This window comes from Rhinatrema bivittatum, chromosome 16, assembly GCF_901001135.1.
Source record: "Rhinatrema bivittatum chromosome 16, aRhiBiv1.1, whole genome shotgun sequence".
NCBI lineage: Eukaryota > Metazoa > Chordata > Amphibia > Gymnophiona > Rhinatrematidae > Rhinatrema > Rhinatrema bivittatum.
Window position 1 is genome coordinate 34,280,521 of NC_042630.1, and position 26,642 is coordinate 34,307,162.

Sequence of the window (26,642 nt, forward strand, 5' to 3'; positions counted from 1 at the left end):
ATGATAAATGATGCCGTCACTATAATAAAATATGTGGTTCCGGGACTGGCTTCATTGGCTATCATGAACTTTGCCTTCATGAATAAATATGATGATAGTCAACGAGATTCCGATTCCAGATGTTGATGACTATTCAAACAGCTTCAGTTCATACAATTACAAAAGTGTGATAACCGCTCCTCCTCTCCTTCTTCCTATACTTTACTTGACATTTCATGGTCCGTCTGCTCTGTTCTATTTGGGGACACAAAGTTTTCAGAATGCTGCTGTATCGTATAAAACGCCACTGAACTGTTTTGGATTGTTGGAGAAATTACGACAGTGAACTTTTAAGCAGCGAATCCACTTTTTCCACAAAGCTGAATGCACATCAGTATAAATGACTGAAAACTAAATGTAAAGTTTAAAGAGACATTTCAACTAAATACTTCTTAAATGATTAAGTGTACAAAAACATTTTTTTTCTTTGAAAAATCGGGATTTCAAGCCTTTTAAAAGTCAAATTACCGTTTTTCCTGAAATTTCCCTAAACTACATTCATAAGATTTAGGCCGGACCTTCGCCGTACTACAAGTCCCGAGATGCAGCGCGCCACGCTCCGCGCAAAGAGCAAGAGGTCGTCCGGCGCAGGACACGCTGGGAGCTGAAGTCCGTCGGGAGAGGGGTCTTCACCTGAGCGGCCATTATCCTGAGCGCGCTGAGTTGTTGCTGCGGGAGAGTTGGGGTGGGGGGGGGTCCAGGTTTATTTTTTTTAATTGGACTGCGGTGCGTTTGCAAGTGCCGCGCGCCCCGCCAGAATCCCAGCGAGGCGGGGAGGTCGGGCGGGCGCTGTCGGCGGTTGGACGGAGGGGATTGCCGGGGAGCGGCGGGCCGAGGCCTGCAGAATCCCCGGGCTGAGAGTAGCCGCCGCCGCCCCCGGTTCGAAGCCTCTCGCTCTCCCTTTCTCTACGGCCGCTCTCATGTCCCTGGTTGCCTACGCCAGCAGCGAGGAGAGCGACTCGGACTCAGAGCCGGAGACGCCCGGCGACGATGGCGGGGGAGGGGGGTTCTTTTCCAGCTTCCCTGCCCCGAAGAGCTTCGCGCCGGACCCCTGGCGGCGCGAGGCTAGCTACCCGCCGCCTTACGTGGCGGGGGCCGAGCGGGGGGAGGAGCCGGCGGCGGTAGCCGTCGCTCGGTCGGGCTATTTCGACGTGCTGAGTACCCCCTCCCACGGGCTCTACCCCCCGGGCCCCCACCCCATGGGGCCCCCTATGCTAGGCCCCCGTGGATATGGAACTTCTGAGCAGGCTTTCCCTGTTCCTAACAGCTCCCCTCCAGGTTTCAGTCTCCCTCCACCTAGTAGCTCCCCACCAGGTTTCAGCCTCCCTGCCCCCAGGAGCACCCCGCCAGGTTTCAGCCTCCCTGCCCCCAGCAGCTCCCACCCAAGTTTCAGCCTCCCTGCTCCCAGAAGCACTCCCCCAGGTTTCAGCCTCCCTCCCCCTAGCAGCTCTCCCCCAAGTTTCAGTCTCCCTCCCCCCAGCAGCTCCCCCCCAGGTTTCAGCCTTCCTCCCCCCAGCAGCTCCCCTCCTAATTTCAGCCTCCCTCCTCCCAGCAACTCCCCAGGTTTCAGCCTCTCTGCCCCCAGGACTACCCCTGGGATCAGTCTCCCTGCCTCCACCAATACCCCATGTTTTAGCCTCCCTGTCCCCAGGAGCTCTCCTGGGCTCAGCCTCCCTACCCCAACCAGCACCCTAGCTTTTAGCCTCCCTGCCCCCAGGAGCTCACCTGGTCTCAGCCTCCCTGTCTCCTCCAGTACCTTTGAACTCAGCCTCCCTCCCCCCGCTGGTACCCCCGGGCTCAGCCTCCCTCCCCCCGCTGGTACCCCCGGGCTCAGCCTCCATCCCCCCGCCGGTACCCCCGGGCTCAGCCTCCCTCCCCCCGCCAGCACTCCTGGGCTCAGCCTCCCTGCCCCTGCTAGCACACCCGGGCTCAGCCTCCCTGCCCCCGCCAGTACACCCGGGCGCAGCCTTCCTGTCCCCACCAGCACCCCAGGGCTCAGCCTCCCTGTCCCCGCCAGCACCCCCGGGTTTAGCCTCCCTGTCCCCGCCAGCACTCCCGGGCTCAGCCTGTCTGTCCCCACCAGCACCCCCGGGTTCAGCCTTTCTGTCCCCACCAGCACCCCCGGGTTCAGCCTCCCTGTCCCCACCAGTACCCCCGGGTTCAGCATCCCTGTCCCCACCAGTACCCCCGGGTTCAGCATCCCTGTCCCCACCAGTACCCCCGGGTTCATCCTCCCTGTCCCCACCAGTACCCCTGGATTCAACCTCTCTGTCCCCACCAGTACCCCTGGGTTCAACCTCTCTGCCCCCAGGAGTAACCCTGGATTCAGCCTCCCTTCACCAACCAGTGCCCCTGGGCCCAGCCTCCCTTTTTCCTCCAGCACCCCTGGATTCAGCCTCCCTGCCCCCAGGAGTAACCCTGGATTCAGCCTCCCTTCACCAACCAGTGCCCCTGGGCCCAGTCTCCCTTTTTCCTCCAACACTTCCGGATTCAGCCTCCCTGCCCCCATTTGCACCCCTGGATCTGGTCCTCCTGCCCCCACCAGCAGCCTTGGACTCAATCTATCTGCCCCCAGCAGCACTCCTGGGTTCAGCCTTTCTGCCCCCACCAGCATGCCTGTTTTGAACCTGCCAGAGGCTGCAGCAGGTACTAGTGATAACAGCAAGGCCAACCTGTCTCTTGCCCCTCCTAAGAAGACTGATCTTGGTCAGAGCCTTCCTGCTCCCAGTGGGGAACATTCTCTCCACCCCAAACCAAAGAAGAGGGCTGAGCCTGTGAGAATCACAGTTCCTGAACTGCAGACAGGTGATGTGAGTATAGCATGTTTTTATGACTAGGAGTCGCTATATTAAAAATAAAAAAAACAAAACAAGGAAGCAGTGAAAACTGTGCTTAGGCCTCAATTTTGTATCATTTTTCAACTTTAGCCCTATTAAAAATTAGCTCATTCTTATCGGCTAAAGGTTCTTTTCAATAGCATTAGGTGCCAGGACACCTACCCCCACACCAACCAACAGGCCAATAAGGTGCTCTGTGCTGAGCGCACCGTTTTTCAACGCGCGTTTTCGACACACTCCTATTACTCCTTATACTTCCCTGTTGATTGTAACTTTTGACTCATTCCTACTTACTGTTTATCTTTCGTTTACTTGAATAGTTACCCCAGTTTTTTATTCTTGTTAATTGTAAACCGATCCGATATGGTTATTTACTATGAAGGTCGGTATATAAAACTGTTAAATAAATAAAATAAATAAAATACTGTAAAGGGTAATAGCGTGTGGAAAATGCGTGGCCAACCCCCCCCCCCCCGAAACTAATAACACTCTTCACATGCAGATGCATGTTGATGTGCCTATTAGTTATTCACCCAAGGGCAGGCGTTAACTTAGAAAGCACCGGGAAAAGTGTACAGAAAAGCAGGAAAAAAAACTGCTTTTCTGTACACCCTCCGACTTAATAATTTTAGTGATATTAAGTCGGAGGCACCAAAAATTTAAAAAAAAAAAAAAAGAAATCTGCCCACTGGTCGGTTGGTTCGAAAACGGATGCTCAGTTTTGCCAGCGTCCGTTTTTCTAACCCGTGGCTGTCGGTGGGTTCGAAAACCGACGCCGGTAAAAATTAAGTGTCGGTTATCAGACCCGCTGACAGCCAACTCTTTCGCTAATAAGGGGGTCTAGGGACGCACTAATGTCCCTAGTGCCTCCTTATTAGCGCGCGGCCTAATCTGAATAGAGAATCGTGTGCCCAGGAGAGGTGCCTGGGCGCGTGTCGGGTGAGCGGGCGCTCAACTCGGAGGACCGGCTCTCCCGCACCTTTTAGAAAATCGGCATTCTCGGACGAAGGTAAGGTGGTTCTGGGCAGACCCATGGATTGAACTAGCCCCCTGCCACTTCTGTTATCTGCTGAAAAAATAAGAGAATACATAGATTCGGTCCTGATCACCTTTCGTGATGTTACTCCACGCATTTCCACCGCTGAAAATGTAAAAAGTAGGTTTCTGTGAGACCATTATACCTCACCCCGGGTGGACCCTCCTTCCTTATGGATTCCAAATTGTGTTTCATCATGTGGTCCTCTGACCAGGCACAGTGCCGCCTTACGTTAATTGTAACATTTACAGATATCGAGCAATTATTTTTTTTTTTATTAATAAAGTGGTGCACAAAGTAAAAGGAGTTTTTGCTCCCTTTAATGTCAAAAGGTGGAAAAGAAGCCTGGCCCTTTGACCCTTGACTTATTGTAACTACAGGGCATATTCTTTTTTTTTTTTCCCGGTAGGGTAGGTGCTTTTAGGGCATACTTGCCAATGACTAGAACAGCTTATAAATTGCCTAATAATACAACTGTGTAGACCACATTGAGAAACCTTTTGCTTTTGCTCCTACATGTCATAAATATATCATGGACAGATCATTTCGTGGACAATGCACTAGAACTGTAGCTTGGCCGTGGCTTGTGGCCTAGTGGTTACAGCAGTGAGCTGAGAAACAGGGAAACCAGGTTCTCCGACCACCATGCCTTGAGCAAGCCATTTTATTTCCCATTGCCTCAGGTACCTGCTTACGTAGTAAACATTTTAAGGCAGAGACTTTATTGTATCCGAATTCTAACAATGTGAGCATTGTTTGGAGAGGTGGACTAAAAATCCAAAAGTTATTATTGGAAAGCACCAGTTATTTGTGGTTCGTTGTGTGGATGTTGAATCAGGAGAAAGAAGTGGGGAGAATTCTGCATAGACAGCGAACATGTTTAGGAATGTCGCTGGATAATACAATTCTGTGCGCTAGCTGCTGCGCATGGCTTAACACGTGATTGGATGCGCGTTTTGGACACGTCCATAAGCCCCAATCCAATACAGGGATTAGCGCGTCCAAATCACCGCATAGCTAATAGCACTCGTCACATGGAAATTCGTGTAGATGAGGCTATTAGCTAATCCCTGCGATCCAATAAATTATTTGCACAACCAATGTGCCCCTGCAATGCGGAAAATGTTACGCCAGCCTGGAGCTGGCATAAAGGTATGCCACGTTCTAAGGGTGCATTGATTCCGCCTAATAGTATTGTCATGATACTAAGTAGGAGGAACCAAATGAGTATTTAGTTTAAAAAAAAAAAAAAAGTTTTTGAAAAAAAAATTCTGGACGTCCAATACACACACAAGATACACGGTCCAGGCCGCGTATCTTGTGAGTCTATGCCAGTAGCCGGAGAAAACGCACGCTCGTAGATTGAATGTCCGTTTTCCCAACCCGCTTTGCAGCCCCCTCTCCTGTGTGCTCGATGCCAAGGAGGCGCTAGGGGACGCACATTTTTCCCTAGCGTCTCCTTTTTAGCGCAACCACTCATTTAAATATTAAATCTCGTACCCAGGAGAGGTAGCTGGGCGCGTTAGGAAAACGGGCGCTCAACACTGAATGCCCGTTTTCTGTACACATTTATTGCATCGCCCCCTTGTGTGAGTCTCTAGTTAAGATGGCAAGATTAACTTTTACATAAGAACGAATTATACAGAGTTAGGAAGCGCTGACACTAGAGAAGGGGCTTAAAACTAATCATATGAACTCGCACAATTCTTATTATAGTCTATTCAATTTGCGTCATTACTTTTCTTCATGGTATTTATTTAGAAAAATTGGCTGAAAAGACTCTCAATTCCCTTCTGGAATTCAAGTTTTGACCCAGCAAACTGTTCTCATTTGTCACTGTACATTTTATTTATTTGTATTTATCACCCTGCTTTATCCCCAGTAACCCAACTGTCATCTCATCGACTAAAACAAATTCTTGATTGGCCTTTAATAAAATCAGTATTTATTGTGCAGTATGGTCTTGTCGAATTAATAAAATCACAAAAGAGAGCGAGATCAAAGCTGATGAAGGGATCATAGTATTGAGTTAGCCCAATAAAACAGTCTTGCCTGCAACTTGCTTGACTCTTGTTTCTACACTTAGAGGGGAAAATAAGTAGCTAACAACTTAGTTATAAAAAACGACACTGGCAAAACATTTTTGCAAGGGCTCATGTTTCTATATTCTTTTGTCAACCTGTGTTTGAGCATGTTCCTATTTTAGTTTTATGATAGAGTAGTATCAACTGGAAATTTGAAAAAGTGTTGAGAGAAGAGAGACGTTTTAACATTAAAAAATCCAGCTTGTTTCTATTTCTGTGACAATAAGTGGATTTCAAGGGTCAACAAACAAGCTGTAGGTGATTGCTTTTTCTTAGACATGTGCAGGACCCTGGAGGTAGGTTGAGCTTTGGAGTCTCAATGTGTGGACGAGGTGATGGTGGCAGGGAAGAAGGCTTTAGATTTGTTAGGACCTGGGGAACATTCTGAGGAGGGAACTTATTCCGTAATCGAGGTGGAACCTGGATGCTGGCACCAATATTGAAAAAAGAGAGAGAGCAGTTTTAAACTAAATCATGGGGGAAAGCAGCAGTCATTTAGGGTTATGTGTGTTTTGGAGCGAGATATCATTAAAGGACACTGGTATAACAGGGAAATTAAGAATAGCCTGATAGAGAGGCTGTGATGGAGGCAGAAGTAGCCTAGATGCAATTAAATAAAAGGGAGACAGAAATAATTCCAAATAATTCCATTTCAACCTCTAGGCAGGTCATGAATGCAATGTAAAAACATTGAATTGTCTATATGAGAATACCAGAGGCCTAAATTATAAGACTGGAGAGTTGGACTCTACGATAGCAAACCAAGATGTTTCTTGGAGACCTGGTGGAAGGAGGATAACAAATGGGACACTGTGATACCAGGGTAGTAATTATTTCAAAATAATAGGCCAGGTCAAACTGGGGAGGCTTGGTGCCATATATTAAGGATGTCATAGAGTCAAACAGGATGAAAGTCCTGCAGGAAACAAAATGCACTGTGGAATCTCTATGGATAGAAATTCCGTGTATGATGAGAGAGTATAGTAGTGGGGGTATCCTGGCCAGGATGAAGAGACAGACAGTGAAATGCTAACAGAAATTAGAAAAGCTAACAAATTAGACATACAATAATAATGAGAGATTTCAGTTACTCTGATATTGATTGGGTAAATGTCTTATCGAGAGATGGAGGGAGGTAAAGTTTCAATACCATAAATGACAGCTTCATGGAGCAGCTGGTTAGCATCTTTGAAGCCCAGACTAAATGTATTTCATGCATTAAAAAGATAGAAAGAAGATCAAATGGTTGCCAGCATGCTTTAAGTGGTGAGATGAAAGATGCTATTAAAGCCCAAAGGACATCTTTCAAAAACTGGAAGGTGAATCCGAATGAATAGGAAAGCACAATTGCAGTAGCAAGTTAGATGTAAAGTATTAATGAGCAGGGCAAAAGAGAACTGAAAAAGAAGCTTGATGGAGAGGCAAAATTCAAAATAAAAACTACAAGTATGTTCAAAGAAAGAAGCCTGTCAGGGAGTCTCTTGCATCATTGGATGGCTGAAGGGTAAAAGGTCTACTGCGGGAAGACAAGGCCATAGCAGAAAAACTAAATGAATTTTGTGCTTCGGTCTTTACTGAGAAGGTGTTGGGGAGATACCTACAACTGAAAAATTCTTTGAGAGTGATTCAGAGGAACTGAATTCAAATCATGGTGAACTGGGAAGATGTAATTGAGCAAATCAATAAACTAAATAATAACAAATCACCAGAACTGGGTGGTATAAACCCCAGATTTCTGAAATAACTTAAACATGAATAATCTCTAACTTCTCATTCAAATCAGCTACAATACCCGAAGATTGGAGGGTGGCCATTGTAACGTCCATTTTTAAAAAGTGCTCTGTCGTGATTTGGGAAGGTTCAGGCTGGTGAGCCTGACATCAGCGACGGGCAAAATGGTAGAAGCTATTCTGAAGAACAAAATAACTGGCCACCTGGATTAACACATATTAATGGTACAAAACCAACATGGATTTAACAAATGAAAATCTTGCTTTACAAATTTCTTAGATTTTTTTTTTTGACGAGGTAAACAAACTGTTGACAAAGATAAGTCAGTTTATATATTGTATCAGGATTTTCAGAAGGCATGTGACAAAGTCCCTCACGAGAAACTCATCAGAAAATTAAAAAGTTGTGGTGGTAGGAAATAATGTCCTATTGTGGATTGGTAACTGGCTAAAGAAAAAAAGAGTAGGAGCGAAGGGTCATTTCTTTCAATGGAGAAAAGTAAATAGTGTGTCTCAGGGATCTGTACTGGGCCCGGTGCTTTTCTATCTATTTATAAGTAATCTGGAAAATAGAGTGAGGTGAGTAAATGCTCAGAAGACACAAAATTATGCAAAATTGTGAGAAATTGCAAGAGGGTCTTGCAAAGTTGGGAGACTGGGTGTCTAGATGACAGATGACATTTTAAGTGGACAAGTCCAAAGTGAAGTCTACAGGGAAGAATAATCCAAGTTATAAGTACATGTTGCTGGGTTCCTTATTAGGTGTCACCACCCAGGAAAAGGTTCTTGGAATCACTGTGCACAATGGGGCAGACTTTAAAAGCCCTACGCGCGCCGAGCCTATTTTGCATAAGGCTGGCAACGCACGCAAGCCCTGGGACGTGCGTATGTCCTGGGGTTTTGTGAAAGGGGCGGGGCAGGGGCGGGACCGAGGCCGCCGGCACAGTGGTCGTGCCAGGGGATCGCGCACCAGCACTTGGCTGTCGCTCGCAGCCTACGCCTGCCCAGAGGCAGGCGCAACTTGTGGAATAAAGGTTAAGGAGGGGGCTTAGGGAGGGGAAGGTGGGGGGTGGAGGAAAGTTCCCTCCGCTCCGATTTCAGAGCGGCCTCGGAGGGAACAGGGAAAGCCATCGGGGCTCGCCGAGCGCAAGGTACACAAGTGTGCACCCCTTTGCGCGCGCCGACCCCGGATTTTATAACATAAGCGCGGCTGCATGACTGCACATTGAGTATTGTGTGCAGTTCTGCTAGTCTTATCTCAAAAAAGATACAGTGGAACTAGAAAAGGTACAGAGAAGGATGACCACAATGGGCTCCCCTATGATGAGAGGCTAAACAGCCTGGAGAAGAGATGGCTGAGAGAGGTCTAGAAAAGGGTAAATGATGATTTAACCTTTCAAATAATACTAGATCTAGGGGATATTTTTTTTACTTAGCACATAGTTATATTGTGGAATTTGTTGCCAGAGGATTTGGTGAAAGCAGTTAGTGTAGCTGGGTTTAAAACGGGTTTAGACAAATTCCTGAAGGAAAAGTCCATAAACTATTATTAGCCACGTAGACTTGGGAAAGCCACTGCTTAACCCGGGTTATGCAGCAAGAAGGTTTGGAACTATTCTTTGGGATCCTGCCAGGTACTTGTGACCTGGATTGGCCACTGTTTGAGACAGGATGATGGGCCTTTGGTCTGACCCACTGTGGCATATCTTATGCTCTTAATACATCTGTGACGAGGTTTTGCGAGTTATCCTCTCTTCATCAGGTCATTGTGAAGAAACTACACCCTTTGAGCTTAGCCTCCCTGCTCCCAGTGAGGAATGACTTCTAAACCGTAACATTTAACACTCTCTTTTGAAGATGTCTTGTGCATGGGACTCTCCTCTTTATGCGATAAAGAGCTGAGTATTTGGGCTGCTACATAGTTATGTCAGTAAGTGGAGGAGGTGTGTGATATGTCAAAGTGGAATTAAATTCATTCAGTTACTAACGTTAGCCTACAGTGTGGTGGTTCATGCATTGATGCGCTTCTCTGGTGTCTCCCTCATGAGTTGGTTAGGTAGTCAGGATCATGGGAGGTGCGAGTCAGCTTTTCTGCCATAATTTCCCAGGGGCATCCTCTTGGGTCGACCTATAAGCTGTACACTGTGTCACAAGTTTTAGGCTGAGCTGGGATTTTTCTTTTTCAGTCTGATTCGGAGGAAGATGAGCCTGCAAAGAAGAAGAAGAGCATTCCTCAGGTAATTTTCACGCTTCACCCTGTGAACGCTTTAAAAACGTAGCAAATAATTATAGTGAGAAGAGATCAGAGAGCAAAGCAACAAGAGTCTGACAGGTATGTTTTTGTTTTTTATAAATCTGTATTTGAATCAGTGTTTGATTTGTATTTGAATCAGTGTTTGAATGCCTCTGTGGCAGTAGCCACAGAGGCATTCAAACACTGCACGGAGCGGCAGTAGCCACAGAGGCATTCACGGAGCGGGATGCCAGTGGCCAGTAGTTAGTGTTCCACCTTCACGGAGCGGAAGGATGGAGGGCTGCTATCTCCAAAAAAAAATAAAAAAACAAAAAAATTAAAACAGGGGTGGGTAAGAGTATGGGGCAAGGGTGTGGCCTGCTTGTTACAGCGGTTGCTACCCCTAATTGATCTGGATGTCACTTGGATGCAGATACGGCGCTGCTCTCTAAATTGGTGGTGGGGTGGAGGGGAATTAGGGCTGGAGGGTACTGGAAGCCAATAGTAAAAGGTGGGAGTGAGAAAAAGGGAAAAAAAAAATGGATAAAGTGCGTAGCTTGCTGGGCAGACTGGATGGCCCGTTTGGTCTTCTTCTGCCGTCATTTCTATGTTTCTATGTATTTCCTAGTGTGTAGCAGATGGACTCAGGACCAATGGGTATAGTGTACTCCTGATAGCAGTTGGAGACGGAGTCAGATTTCAATCTGACGTCAGCACCAGTACATATACCCCTGCAGGAAGTGCAGCTCTTCAGTATTTCTCCATCTCCATAGTAGTTCAGGACTCTATCCACGCTTGCACAGCATTAAAGTATTCTAACCACAGAAATCTAAAACAAAGAAGAAATCTTACCTCTACAGATGAGCGCCGCTCTCCTGTGGTGATACCTATGGGTCCCTCCCCCAGTTGAGAATTCCTGAGGTGATTTCCGCGATCCCTCAGAGGTAGTCCTCGGTCCGGCAGCCGGTTCCTGGCGTGGACTTAGCCCCCGGCAATGGGTGCGGCTGAGAAGCAGCGGGTGCAACTTCGAGCATGGCAGTGAAGGTACTTTTCCCTCCCCTCTCAGCCGGAGACCACCCGGATCGAGACCAGGAAACACTGAGACAAAGTAAGGTAGAAAACTTCTTAAAAGTCTCCGGTCTCCGAGGCTCAAATAGCTGCACAGATCACCAGCCAGCGTCAGTGCTACCGGGTTGATCAGCCCTATCCGGGCTAGAACCCGGTCTGATATGAGGGTCCTCCCACGGAGACCCTCTGAGGTAGTCGCCATATTGCTCGCGTAGTCGCCGTCGCCATTTTCTCTTCATCGTTGCCCTGTCCGCCAATTCGATCCGTGCGCACAGAGGCGAGCCGTGCGCACAAAATCACTTATGCGCACACAGCGACGCACATAAGGGCGCCGGGTGCACAGCCACAAGCTCAATTGTGCCGGGCGCATAAGTAAACCCCGTGCGCATAGCGGCGCGTGCATCCGACCTACATGCACAACTTCGGCGCACCCGGAGCGCATAACTCAGCCTCCCGGCATACTCTTGAATGCACAAACCGGAGTTTTCTGCAATCCTATGGGCACAAACCATAGCACCACCGGACAAGAAGCTCAAGGCTCAGGGCCTCTGCCCAGCATGCCACATTAGAGCTGCACAGCATGAAGAGGCCACAGCCCTGTGTCTACAGTGTGAAGAGGCTCTGGGTGAACCAGGCAAAGGTCCTCTCCAGCCGGCACTTGGATCTGGATCCACAGACAGTACACCGGATCTGGCTATCCCCAGCGGGAGCCTCCCTCAAACGGGGCTCCCTGGGGACGCAGCGCCTCTCTATTTAGACCCAGCATCTTTCTCCTGGGTAAAATTCTTCAATGGCCTTACATATCTTTGTCCACATGCAATCGGCGTCCCCGATGTCACAACCACAGCCTCCCCCAGAGGACCCTTACATCCCGGTACCCTCTAAACCCAGAGAAATGCCTCAAAGCCCCAACATTGGGGACACGGCACCTCGGACGAGGTTCAAGACTCCCTGGAGGAAGGGGAAATCCCTCCAGGAACGGAACCTTACCGAACCATGAGGCCGTTCTTCGCCAAAGACGAACTATCAGACCTCTTGGCTCACAGCTTGAAAGAGCTCGCTATCCCAGGCACTAGTGCCACAGGGGAACCGAAGACGAACCCCCCTCCTCGAGGGACTCCGTCAGGCCTCCTGCCATGTCCCTTTGCTGCAAGTCGTTCAACAGCTGATTGACCTGGTATAGGGCTGCCAGGGTCCGTCCCCCCTTGAACGTGGCCTCCGGAGAGTCCCATTCCATGGGCAAGAGCTCACATGCGACCCCTACAGCGTTCCCTCCTGTCACGATGGAATCCGATGTCCCAGAACTACTCCACTCGCCTCCAACTCCCAGAGGAAGTTCAAACCCAGCTACAATGGTGGCTACAAAAAGACCATCTGAGCAAAGGAGTAAGGCTATCCCCGCCGACCTGGATCCTGCTCACTACAGATGCGAGCCTACAAGGGTGGGGAACCCATTCAGGAACTGACCGCCCAGGGGCAATGGGACAAGGAAGAGTCGGGATAGAACATCAACCGACTGGAAGCATGGGCAGTCAGGCTAGCCTGCCTACGCTTCAGTCACAGACTCTAAGGCGAATCGGTCAGAGTCATGTCTGACAACGCCACAACAGTTGCCTACATCAACTGCCAGGGAGGAACCAGAAGCCAACAGATGTCTCTGGAAATAGACTCCCTAATGGCGTGGGTGGAATCAAACCTACAAGAGATCTCAACCACCCACATCGCAGGAAAAGACAACGTCACTGCGGATTACCTCAGCAGAGAAAGTCTAGATCCAGGGGAATGGAGGCTGTTGGCCACAGCCTTCCAGTTGATAGTAAACTTCTGGGGAACACCAGCCATGGACCTCCTGGCAACCCGGTCCAACGCCCAAGTTCCCAACTTCTTCAGTCGCAGATGGGAACCACAATCCCAGGGGATCGATGCCCTCGTCCAGGCCTGGCCACAGGAAATCCTGCTATACGCCTTCCCCACGTAGCCGCTACTGGTCGGGATCATCCACAAGATAGAACACCACAGGGGACCAGTACTTCTAGTGGCCCTGGACTGGCCAAGAAGGCCGTGGTACGCAGACATGCGAAGACTACTGACAGGGAGCCCTCTACCTCCACACCGGGATATGCTCCAACAAGGCCCGATCCTCCACGAAGTCCCGATTCGATTCTCTCTTACGGTCTGGCCATTGAGAGGACACACCTGAAGAAGAGCAGATACTCGGGGGCGGTGATTGATACTCTGCTCCGAGCACGCAAGTTTTCCACATCTCTAACCTACATACGAATATGGAGAATATTCGAAGCCTGGTGTGAAGACCGCGACATCCTCCCGTGGACAATCAAAATTCCCATGATTTTGGAATTCCTGCAGAACGGCTTACAGAAGGGGTTGTGTCTCCATCAAGGTGCAGGTGGCCGCGTTGGCTGCTACAGAGCCAAGGTGGAGGGCGGTAGCCTAGTCTCTCACCCGGACGTCTCCCACTTCCTGAAAAGGGTCAAACAGATCCGACCACCCCTGAAGTGGCCGGTACCCTTATGGAATCTCAATCTAGTCCTAGACTTCTAGCAGGAGCCTCCTTCAGACCCACCCGCGGTCTGTCCCTCCGACTAACATTGAAGACTGCATTTCTAGTGGCAGTCTGTTCGGCCCGTCGCATCTCCGAGTTTCAAGCACTGTCCTGTTGAGAACCGTTCCTCAGGTTCACACCGGAATCCATACAGCTACGCATGGTTCCCTCCTTCTTCCCAAAAGTGGTTTCTCATTTCCGTCTAAACCAAACCATCTCGCTGCCATCGCCAGACGAGCATAAGGACTTGGAAGAATCTCGCCGCCTTCGCCATCTTAACATCGGCAGACTCCTAGTCCGATACCTGGAAAGGTCGGAAGCCGTACGAAAGACAGACCACCTATTCATCCTTCACAGCGGGAAGAAACAAGGGGAAGCGGCCTCACGCGCAACCACAGCCCACTGGATCAAAGAAGTTATCAAGGCGGCCTATGTAGAGGCAGGCAAGCCTCCACCTCTAAAAGTCAAGGCCCATTCCACTAGAGCCCAGGCAGTGTCCTAGGCGGAAACCAAGATGCTGTCACACGCCAAGATCTGCAGGGCGGCGACATGATCCTCCATCCACACCTTCTCTAGGTTCTACCGCCTGGATGTTCAGGCTCAGGAGGACACAGCATTCGCAAGGGCAGTACTAAGTGGGCCACGGGCATCCTCCCACCCGGTTCGGGAGTAGCTTTTGTACATCCCATTGGTCCTGAGTCCATCTGGCTACACGCTAAGAAATGGAGAAATTACTTACCTGATAATTTCATTTTCCTTAGTGTAGACAGATGGACTCAGCATCCCGCCCACGGCTGCCGGCAAACATGGAAACCTCGGGGGACAATTCCCCGAGATCAAGACAAACACGGGTAAGCTAAGCTTCCCTCTAATTAGGACACCCATACCTACTGGGTGTCGGCGTTTCTCGGTTGAGTGCACTTGCGGTCTCCAGCTCTATCCACATCAACCAGTTCAAGTTAACCAAGTTGTTCAGTCACACATATATCCACAATTGCTTTTCGAAGAGAATACTGAGGAGCTGCACTTCCTGCAGGGGTATATGTACTAGGGCTGACGTCAGATTGAAATCTGATCCGTCTCCAACTGCTATCAGGAGTACACTATAACCATTGGTCCTGAGTCCATCTGTCTACACTAAGGAAAACAAAATTATCAGGTAAGTAATTTCTCCATTAAGTGAACTATAGTTTTAATGCACAGATTATTTAATATATGTATAAACAGTTTGAAACTGCAGGTGACAAGTGAGATGATCAAATTCTCAGATGACCCAAAATTATTCAAAATAATTAAATCATAAGCCAGTTTAAGATATCTTGCAAGACTGTGGGGATTAGGCATCTAAATGGCAGATGAAATTTAATGTGGACAAGAGCAAAAGTGCATTCAGGGAAGAAAAATCCAAACTATAATTGCATGATGTTAGGTTCTGTATTAAGCGTTGCCTCTTAGGAAAAAGATCTTGGAGTGGTCGTGAGCAATACTTTGAAATCCTTGGCCCAAAAAAAGCAAATAGAATATTGCATGTTATTTGGAAAGGAATGGAAAATAAAACAGACTATCATAATGTCCTCATTTCTTGAGTATTATGTGCAGTTCGGATCACCCCATCTCAAAAAAAGATATAGCAGAACTAGAAAAGTGCAGTGAAGGCCAACCAATATGAAAAAAGGGTTGGAACAGCTTCCCTATGAGGAAAAATTAAACAGATTAGGACTCTTCAGCCTAAAGAAGAGATGACTATAGTAGAGGTCTATAAAATTGAGTGGGGTGGAATGGGTAATCAGGGAATGATGATTTATCCTTTCAGGTAAGATAAGTGACAGTCTTTGAAGCTAATAGCACATTTAAAACACATTGGAGAAAGTATTTTTTCACTTGATGCACAATTAAACTGTGGAATTTGATGCCAAAGAATGTGGTGAATACAGTAAGCATAGCTGAGTTTAAAAAGGTTCTAGACAAGTTCCTGGAGGAAAAATCCATAAGCCATTATTAGCCATGTAGTCTTGGGGAAGTCACTGCTTATGAGCAAAAAGGATTGGACCTATTCTTTGGGATTCTGCGAGGTACTTGTGATCTGGATTGGCATAGTTGGAGACAGGATGCTGAGCTTTATTGACCTTTGGGGTGTTAGTAAAATATTGAATACCAAAAGCCAGTAAGAGAAAAAATTTTAGTCTTTTTATTACAGATACCTCATAATAGGAGAAGTGCAGCTTACCAGACAATGTAAAGTAAATGTTGAAATTATGTGTGTTTGTGGATCCTTGGGTGCTGTGGAGGTGACCACGCCCACGCGGAGGAGCCCCGTGAGGAGCCACAGCACTGGGCTAGACTTGCACTACACAAACACACGAGTTCTTTTATTAGACAGCTTGAAGAGAACCACCAGAGGTGGCAGTAGTGAGGCAGACTCATAGTTGCAGTCTCAGGGACCTCGGCAGAGGGAGCCCTTCTCTCCTTGATGACGTCAAGAGGTTCCGCAGCAGGTCTTCCAGCGAGGAGATACTGTGGGTGAGAGAGACTGAGAGTTAGAGTACTCACTAGGTGTTTGCTGTTGATATGGGATTCCACCAGGTCTGTTGTAGAAGGTTCAGGCACTGAGGCAGGGAGAGCAGGCCCTCGAGGAGCGAGTACCTGTTCCCTGTAAGGCACCTGAAATAAAGCAGAGGGCCTGCTGAGGAGCAGGTACCCAGGTTAGCATATACCCCGAAGGGCAGAGAGAGAGAGCTTCCTGCGGCAGCATGGAAGCGGCAGAGTAGCGTAGACAAGAACGGATTCGAGTCCTTGCTAACTTGGGGAGCTAGCAAATCAGTGAAGGTAATATACCCGGATGGCGTGACGTCAGCATGAGGGAACGCCCTCGAGGTTCGCACCAAGGGGACAAAGACGTGGGTTGCGCACGCGCGCGTACCCTAGTAGGTAACTGGGAGAAGCAATGGTGGGAGGCTGCACCATAGCGGTTCTGGGGACGCCAGAGAGGTCGGCTTGTAGACGCGGCGGTAGCCATCTTGCCCAGTTAAGCGGGAGGAGCCGTGAATAAGGTGAGGCAAAAGGGGCGAAGCCTTCGAGGACCGACGGACGCATCAGTAAATGCTAGCTTGGTTCTTCTGAGCCATTACACTCAGTTAAAATCATCACGCCCCTAAACTTACACACTAGTGTGTTAGTTTGTTTGCATAATGCTTTTGAATGGTTGGCATTATAATTTTCTCTCATATGCTAATAAGATGGATTCTTGTAAGTCATGATTTTTTGTAAATTGAGACCAGAAGGCAGAAACAAAACTTAATGCTGACCTTTAACATACTTTTTAGCATTTCAGCAGCCTTGACTATTCTACAAGTCTGATCAGTGCAATCTTATCTTTGTTTCTTCACTGCCACCAAACTAGTCTGGCTTCATAGAAAATTTTCTCAAAGCACACTTACACTATTAGCCAAGTAGACATGGGAAGGCCATTGCTTATCCCTGCTTATTAGCAAAAAGGATTGGACTTATTCTTTGGGAATCCTACTAGGTACTTTTGATCTGGATTAACCACAGAGACAGTGTGCTGGTCTTGCTGGACCATATGGCATTTCTTCTGTTCTTATATGAAATGAACCTAGGGATCATTCTTTTGTGTGAAATGTACACCCGTTTACCTGAGGGCCAAAAAGAGGGACGACATGGTTGCCCCGCAGCAGATACTGATGAAAAAATCCTGATGTTCATTTCTGTCATTCTCAAACATCCATGCTTTCCTAACACACCTCATGTACCTTGACGCACCTGCCTAATCCTCAAGATCAGAAAACCTGATTCCCCCCCCCTTTTGTAAAATGTTATGAAACTTTGACAGAAGTGGTTGTAATAAAATATTTGCACAACCCCTTTAAAAACAATTATACTTCAGTTTTGTGTAGGATGAATATTACTTCTTCCTATATATATATATTAGAAAAATTGTATTATACATGCACGGTGGATATCATTAACACTTTTTTATTTAACTCTCTATTTATACAGACACCAAAATGCAAGGCAAATGTTCAGCAGCATTCAACGATATAAAAATGATTATGGTTTTACTAACTCCCGTATCCAAGCGCCATATCTGTCTCCTCTGTGTGTTTGGTTTGTTTTGGTTTTTTTTGACAATGTGAAAAGGTGGTAATGAACACTCCCAAGTTCATTAACTATCCTGTATTTGATTACATTTAATGAGGTCCTCATTAAGCACAGAAGTTAATTTTTTGTCCACATGACACATCTACCGTGTTTCTTTTCCAGAATGCAAATTGAGAAATAGTCTTTCAAAAAAAGGCAACCGTGATGATATCAACTGATTAAACGATCAACTTTTTTCTAATTTGTGAGCAAAAGTGTACCACCCCAGTACTCCCAAAAGACACAGTGAAAGAGTGAAAAATTAGTCCTGGTAGTACATGATTTGCTTTTCAGCAGAGGCCTAGAAACTTTGTAGAAATAGTGAAGATCTCAGATTGTAAATCTGTGTGCAACTCTTTTTATTGTATATATAAAAATATTGCATGCATCGTACCACCTGTGGAGTTAGTTGTCTGTCCCCAAGTTTATTTGCAGTTTCTTTCCATCTTGGGATAAGAGTAGGTGAAGCATCTGCACCTTGGCCCAGCTGGGATCACTTCTTGGTAAAGAGATTGGTTATGGGACATATGCAATAAGATTATGCACTCAGTGTGATCCAGCCACATGCATTATGCTTTATCAAGGCCCATGACAACTATTTTGACCTACAAAGGAACCCTGAGGTGTCAAGGGAGAAAATAAAACAAGTCCTAAGACAGAGTCTGCCAGGCACATATTCGGATTTGAATGATTATTGTGCCTGCTTACCCAGAACAAACCTTGTCTGTGTGGATATACAGTCGACTGGTGTTTTTTTTGTATCGTTTTTCACATTGTTTGACTGTTTTGTTGTAATCTGCTTAGTGGGACTTGTGTCATCATGAGTGGAATGTAAGTATTTTAAATGCTGGGTATGTCCAGGCACTAGTGAATGATATGTTAGGAAGTGGAGTACCTGAAGAGGTTGGATGGCCAGATGAAAGTTGAACCAAGTCTAGTACAAAACCCCCCCAAAAAAACAGGTCTAACTTGAGAGGTGCCTTGACATGCAGCTGTAACTCTGGAACAGGCTCAGGATCAGAACCCAAGAGAGGCGTGGAGCAGGACTGCAGGACTTTATGTGGAGTGTGGATTACAAACTGGTTGACGGATAGAAGACAACATGGGATGGTAAATGGAACCTACTCTGAAGAGAGAATGGTGTTAAGTGGCAAGCCACAGGGATCAGTGTTGGGACTGGTTCTGTTCAACATCTTTGTATGAGACATTGAGGAAGGGATAAAAGGTAAAGTTTGCCTATTTGCGGATGATACTAAGATCTGCAACAGAGTGGACATGCCCGAAGGAGTAGAGAGAATGAGATGGAATTTAAGGAAGCTGGAAGAGTGGTTGAAGATAAGGCAGCTGGAATTCAATGCCAAGAAGTGCAGAGTTGGATCTGGGGTGTGGTATTCCGAAAGAACTCTATGCGTTGGGGGTGGGGGGGGGGGGGGTGAAGGGCTGATGTGCACAGAGCAGGAGAGAGACCTTGGGGTGATAGTGTCTAACGACCTGAAGTCGACGAAGCAGCGTGACACTGCAATAGCTAAAGCCAGAAGAATGCTGGGCTGCATAGAGAGAGGAATATCTAGTAAGAAAAAGGAGGTGATAATCCCCTTGTACAGGTCCTTGGTGAGGCCTCACCTGGAGTACTGTGTTCAGTTCTGGAGACCGTATCTCAAAAGGGAAAGAAACAGGATAAGGCGATCCAGAGAAAGTTGACACAAATGGTGGGTGGTCTCCATCAAATAATTTGAGGTTGAAGAACCTGAATATGTATACCCTGGAGGAGAGGAGGATCAGGGGTGATACGATACAGACTTTCAGAGACTTGAAAGGTTTTAATGATCCATGGTCAACAGCAAACCTTTTCCATCGGAAAGAATTCAGTAGGGGGTCACGATTTGAAACTCCAGGGAGGAAGACTTAGAACCAATGTCAGGAAATATTTCTTCATGGAGAGGGTGGTGGATGCCTGGAATGCCCTTCCAGAGGAAGTGATGAAGACTAAAACTGTGAAGGATTTCAAAGGGGCATGGGATAAACACTGTGGATCCCTAAAGGGCTAGAGGATGGGAAAGAATGAAAAGAGGCATGGGGATAGCTTGCTGGAATGGTGGTTACTACCCTTATCCAATAAACCTTCATACGGTTTATGCACCTCCAACATTGCTCTCTGCTTCAATGGCAAGGGGAAATGTGGAAAAGAGGAATTACATTCAGACAACAACCAACAAGGACATTGAACTGTACAGTCTGGGAAAACAAATATGCATGGGGGTAAGTTGCTTGATACGACGGTTACTACACTTAACCAATAAGCCTGATACATCACTTTTGATGCAACTCCAATATTGCTCTCTGCTTCAATGGCAGGGGGTGGCAGGAAATTGGAATCAAACAGTAACCAACAAGGGTCCTGACCTTGACGGTCTGTGAAACTAAGTATGAACTTGCTGGGGCAGACTGGATGGGCCGTTTTGGTCTTTTTTTGCTGTCCTTTCTATGTTTCTATGATATGAGCAGGACTGAGGGGCTGGATGCGGAGCAGGAACAAGACAGGATGAGCAGAGTTTCTGGGAGACGTATCCCAGGAGTCTGTTGTACCAGCAAAGGTGTTCCTCCATTTCTTATGTACTTTCACCAATCAGGGCATGCTTTGTGCTGAGCCATAGGACCTTCAGAGAGCTTTATCTAGCTTCCTAGCAATTGGAGGGTAATTGTCCCCTGGTCTTTCTCTGCTTCTCTATCTCCCATGGCTCCTTTACAGCTTCCTTACTTCTGCCTTCTAGAATTGCCGGTTCAAGCCCCACCAATCCAGACAGTATACTGCCTCCTCTCCTGCTTGCCCCTCCTGGGGCCTTGGGGTCTAGTTTTCCAGATATTCTTGGTGGAAGTGACTTGAGTAGCTTATCATTATCTGTGCTTTTCTAAATTTTACTCCTTCCAGTTTTACTGGCTAATGAAGTTTTCGCTGGATATATTTTGAATCCAGAATCTGTCTGACAAGGAATTCTGGGAGCCCTCTCCCAGAGGGAAGCTTCTTGCACTGGGCCCTTCCCTCCATCCCCTAGAGGTAAAGTCTCTGGACCTGGGCATTCCCAGAGGGATAGGAACTGGAGTGAGAGTTGGCACAGGATTGGAGTCAGGAACTGGAGCCGGGCTGACTTGGAATGGAGGTGCCGATGCCAGCGCCTCCATGCCATCTGGACTTTGGGTGTGGCAACGCCTTTTGTGGGCTTCCCTATGGCGTATTAGTTTTTTCATTTCAAACAAAGAGTAAATTCTTCTGAACAGAACCTTCTTCCCTTATTGCAAGTCTATGGGACAGTCATCAGCTGTCGGGGGGGGTTAGCATGTCTGTAGCCACCTTGTCAAAAACAGCCCAGAATTCTGAGAGTTTCTCAGGCAATTAGCCCACCTCTGTATTGGTTACTGTATAACATTTGAATATCTGTCTGCTCTCTTCTGGCTCGTTGTTGTATTCCAAATTGGGAAAACAATTCTGTTGGCAGAAGGTGGAGGCAAATGTCATCTCTTGCATTTTCCACTGAGTGTGTAGATCATGGTAATTCCAGGATGATGGCCAAATGTGGGCCATGGTTGAGAGAGAAAATGTATGACCTCCTGGTGGTCATGACTTGTCATTATCAATAGCTCATTCTCTTGAATCGCTGACCCTGATGATAAGAGGGGAGCCATGCTCACCCCCTTCTCTTGTAACAGAGCCTTGTGTTGCTGGGCAAACCTGAGGTCCATGAAACACACTGAGGCTCCTGAATTGATCATGACAAGGGTTTGTAGTTTCTCCCCTTTCCATACCAACCGGGTTGTGATTCTCAGCTTATCAGTGCTTGTCCCACACTACTCCCCTTTGCTGGAGTTGGGGCTGTCCGTTTGCCCCCTCGGGTGCTCTGACAAGTTTCTGACCCATTGGGGCAGCTGACCCTTCGGTCCCCTGCAAGCCTGCAACAGAGGTAGAGGTCTTCTCAACAGTATTTTCCTTTTCCTTTACTGACAGCCAACACCTCGTGCTGTCGGAAATCAGAGGTTCACCTGGAAGGCATTGCCTCGTGCTGTCTGTAATCAGGGGTTCACCCGGAAGGCATTGCCTCGTGCTGTCTGTAATCAGGGGTTCACCCGGAAGGCATTGCCTCGTGCTGTCTGTAATCAGGGGTTCACCCGGAAGGCATTGCCTCGTGCTGTCTGTAATCAGGGGTTCACCCGGAAGGCATTGCCTCGTGCTGTCTGTAAATCAGGGGTTCACCCGGAAGGCATTGCCTCGTGCTGTCTGTAATCAGGGGGTTCACCCGGAAGGCATTGCCTCGTGCTGTCTGTAATCAGGGGTTCACCCGGAAGGCATTGCCTCGTGCTGTCTGTAATCAGGGGTTCACCCGGAAGGCATTGCCTCGTGCTGTCTGTAATCAGGGGTTCACCCGGAAGGCATTGCCTCGTGCTGTCTGTAATCAGGGGGTTCACCCGGAAGGCATTGCCTTTTGGAGGCCGAGGGGGGCTTCTTGCTAGTTCTCCTGGTTCCATTCTGTCAGGTGTCTGTCAGTCTGGACACAAAAGATGAGCACAGTCTCCAGGCTCTCTGGAGAGTCCAGTCATGCCAACTCATTCCTAGTGTGGCTCAGAATATCTCATCTCTGGTTTATTGCAGTCCAGATCTGTGGCCCAGCACCAGAACTCTGCAGCATAGTCTGCCACTGTCTGTTCACCTTGGCAGAAATGCCCTATTCTCTGCTAGCTGGACCCAGTTTGATTCCATTCCCCAAAGGCCTGAGAAATGGTGGCTACAAGTTGGACCATATGGTCAAAACTGGACACTCTTGCACTAGCAGTGGTGCAGAGGAGTAGCCTAGTGGTTAGAGCAGTGGAGACCAGGGTTCAAATCCCACGGCCACTCCTTGTGACCTTGGGCAAATCACTTTACCCTCAGTTGCCTCAGGTACAAACTTATATTTTGAACCCTCTGGGGGTAGGGAAATACCTACAGTACCTGAATGTAACCCACTTTGCTGAAAAGTGGAATAAAAAAATCCAGGGAAAATCAGAAATAAATTACATCTTTGAAATTAGGTTGACAATTACAGCTGCCTTGAGATACTCTGTATTATAAATATGGATGTAGTCAGAATTGCTTTCCTGTTCTTTCACATTTTTCTGGAAAGCTCTGTTAAGTGGGCAGATGGCTGGGGAAGTCCATTCAGTTTGGACCAGGTTAGACTCCTATGGGTTACTAACCTGCTATAGGGGCCATGAAACTGGCATTTAATAATTTCATCCCGGTGTAGTCTCTGATTTTGGGCTGGGATAAGCTGAAACGGCATGTCTGGTCACCAGTGAATGGCCTGTTTTTAAAAAAAAAAAAAAAAAGGCATTCCTTAAGAAGCTGAACGCCTGGATGAAGGCTGTGCCAAGGCTGGAAAAATTAGGCCTAACTTGCAGGCGTTTTGGCATGCAGCAGGCCCAGGAGCAGGACTGCAGAGCTGAATATAGTGCGAGAACAAGAGCAGAGAAGCGGATATTCTGCGGATGTATCCCAGGAGCCTTTTATATACTCGCCCATCAGGCATGCCCTGTGCTGAATCAGCGGGACCTTCTGAGAGCGTGCCTAACCACCCAGCAAGTGGAGGGTGAACATCCCCTGGGCTTTGCCTGTGACTGCATCTTCTCCGTCCCTGCCGTGCAGGGTTATTGATTTCAAGCTCCGCTGGGCGTGACAGCCCCAGCGTAACTGTCAGGAAGCTGGGGTTTCTGCAGCTGCGGGCCCTCTCCAAACCCATGCTAAGAATTTAAGTTCTCTTTCTTGTCCAGGCACCTCTGGAGACAAAGGATTCTGATCATTTAGAGACGTGCATTGCAGGCTTTGAGAAATTTGCAAACTGTGGTCCAGATGTGACTCATATGTACCATAATAGGATAGTCCTTGCAGATCCATCTGACGGTTGTGTTATTAGTAGGAGAGTTTTTAGCAAGGCAGCCTGGTTATACCCACCCACTTGGTAGGATCTGCGGGTTCCCAGGCTTGTGCATGATCTGCTCCCAGTTTCATGGCTGAAACAAACCACCAGTAAAGTTTTTAAAATCTGGTAAATGTGCGGGATGTTAGAGAGCATGTGCCAGAGTGCTGCTATCTCTGAAAGGTTTACCTTAATAAAGCCAGAATTGCTAGGACCTGGCCAAATGAGAGGCGCAGAAAAATAGCCACACCCCCGTCATACAAATAGAAAGTAAAGAACATGGAACAAACAGCGGTGTGGCTGGCTTAACAAATCATCTATCCAATTAAATTTATAACTATAGATGATAAAAATAAAATCCACAAATCTTTAATATGATGAACATAAAATGTCAAAACATATATCCCTGTGAGGAATAGTTAGCAAGAATCTGCCCTACCATATATTGAGAGACAAAAATATGCGAACTGGTTCCCAACCACATTAAAGAAGTTCTGATGTAGCCGTCACCTGCTTCGGGCAAATTTTTAAGAGCTGAGCTAAAATGCAAGCTCCTCTTCTCAAGGTCAAGAAGTCGTCTTTATTTTCGGGAACTGGAGATTCGTTGCGGTGTTTGAATCAAGTGAGTTGGGGAATCCCTGTCATGTCAGTGGCTTTAGTCTCATTCATGAGTCGCCTTAAAAAAAAAAAAAAAAGTGCCCGTGGTTGCCAGAAGCATTTCAGCGTGACATCTTGTATTCGGTGTCGGTGTCGGACGAAGGTTATGGTTCTGTCGGGTCCAGACTTGCAGGCAGCGCTGAAAGTAGCCTTCCCTGTCTAGGTTAATAGAAATGTAGAATCTATACAGCAGATAAGGACCCTAAAGCTCATCCAGTCTCTGCCCCAATTTCATTCCTGGTACAGTAGCTTAGACCCCCAGCTGCTCTCTGGCTTTCCAGTCATTTCTTCGTAGCTAAAGATCCTCTGGGCGTATCCTGGGCTGTCCTGGATTGCAATGCTATTTTTTTTTTTCTCTCCATCACCACACCTGGGAGGCTGTTCCCCACCCCCCCCGCTGTCTATGAAGAAATATTTTGTATGTGTCATCTTTACTTGTGGGACAGCAATCTCTCCAGGCTTCCTAAGGTCATGAATCTATATTGAATCACCTAGCAGGAGCAGAGCCGGCTGAGCTATTTAGAGGCCCTGCTCAATGCAAGGTTAAGACACATGTTTCAGTATCCAAGGCTCCGACTATAAAGGCCCCCTTGTACTGGGTTATCAAACCTCCGCCCTCCTCACCGTGATTACGGTTTGGGCTGCATCTCTTAACTAGTGCAGAATTTAAATAGAGCCTGCCAGCAATGTATCGGCAGTAATTGTGCACTATTACAAGTTTACCATGCTCAGTTGGTGTCGTATGAGTTTCCTGGACCTTCGTTCGTCCAAACGTTCCCCTCGCGTTAAGTGACAGAGCTCTTAATTTAGCTCCGTCTCTGTTCTATGAAGGGTAAGTCTTGGCCCAAAGTGCAAACAATATAAGATGTGTCTATAATAAAAGTTCAGTATAATACCAGGTGTCAGGGCAGCCTGTAGGACTTTGTCCAGTTGCCAGGACGCTAGCAAGGCAAACCATGAACTGAAAAAAACGAGTGTCGTGCATATATCGTATAAGTTAGCTGGGTCTTCAGAAATGTGAGGTGGATGTAAAAATGCATCTCTGATAGCTTTGTTAAAACATTAACACTAACACAACAGAGCGAAAGGACCTTAACCCTCAGCCAGACTTGCAGTGAAAGGGGAAATCACGCTCCCGGGAGGTGCAACGCAGTGCAGGAAACGCAGGATCTGACGTTCATAACAGTCCCCCTCAACTGTCGCTCTTTTGTGATTCCCCCCCCGCCCAGTCCACCACAAAGATTAACAAATAACTGCAAGAGGAAACAGACTGGACTTAGAATCCGTTAACAAAAGCGAATGCAGTATTAAAACGAAATGCAGAGCTTGGAAGGTGCTGTTGATTAGCTGTGCTACTGCCAGAAAATAGGGCCGCTGTAAATTGAGGCAATCTCATGGGAGCCATAGAGCAATGCCTAAGGAGAGCAGCCAGTGCAGAATATGTGACAGCTCAGCAACATAAGGGGAAAAGAGCCCATCGAGTGGCCATTTTGAACAAAATTTATAGAGCATGCAAAAAAAAGCAGAACAAAAAAAAAAAAATGGAATTCAACCTTAGCAACGTACAACAGACTCTTAGGAGATTGTAGTAACTGTCACAAGTTCAGTCTGGTCCTGCAGTGATCGACAAATATGGGGAGCTGGCACAGGAAAGACAAAAGAAAGTTATTACTCGAATACACCTTTTTGGCCTTTTCGGCTTTATTGTAGAAGGTGTTGAGCGAGCACTCGCCGAGAAGCGCTTAACTGCTTCCGCAGATTGCAAAACGTGTTGGCTTCCCATTAACACAGAAACCAAATCTGGCATTAGACAAAGATCATTCCTGGTGCAGTGCCGGAGACCCCAGTTGATCATAAGCCCTTGTCTTTAAGCCGAGCAGGGTTTAGTGATGCGCAGGAGATCCTCTTTTTTTGCTTCAGCTCTCTTTATTTCTTCCCAGAGAGAGAGAATTGGCCTGGAGCTCAATGTGTACGTCCGCACCACATCTGTCTCTGGTAACCCCAGCAGCGTTGTCCTCAGGCGAGGGATCCGCTGCCTACCGTGTCTTTCTGCAAACAGCTTGAAGCAAGGCAGCCTGCTCCTCTTGGATCTTCCTTTTTTTTTTCTTTGGCGATAAAGCGTTTTTCTATTCTTTGCTCTAAAGCTTCTACTGCTCTAATCCTTCAACTCACCTGCAAAATGTAGCAAACCATAAAAAAAAACCCCAAAAGTACGTACTTTGCCACAGAGAAGCACTTATACATAGCAACCAATAGACAAAAATGACCACCAGAAACGTGACTTCCATTTTA

General features: G+C 47.3%; 1 protein-coding gene across 1 annotated transcript in view; it reads left to right on the plus strand.

Moving 5' to 3' along the window:
- Nucleotides 1-668: 668 nt before the first annotated feature.
- The window catches only part of PRCC (proline rich mitotic checkpoint control factor), a 36,487-nt gene continuing 10,513 nt past the window's right edge, over nt 669-26,642 (plus strand). The window contains exons 1-2 of the mRNA XM_029580116.1: nt 669-2,849; nt 9,913-9,963. Of these exons, the coding sequence (XP_029435976.1) occupies nt 960-2,849; nt 9,913-9,963 (1,941 nt within the window). The 5' untranslated portion in view covers nt 669-959. The remainder of the gene's footprint in view (nt 2,850-9,912; nt 9,964-26,642) is intronic.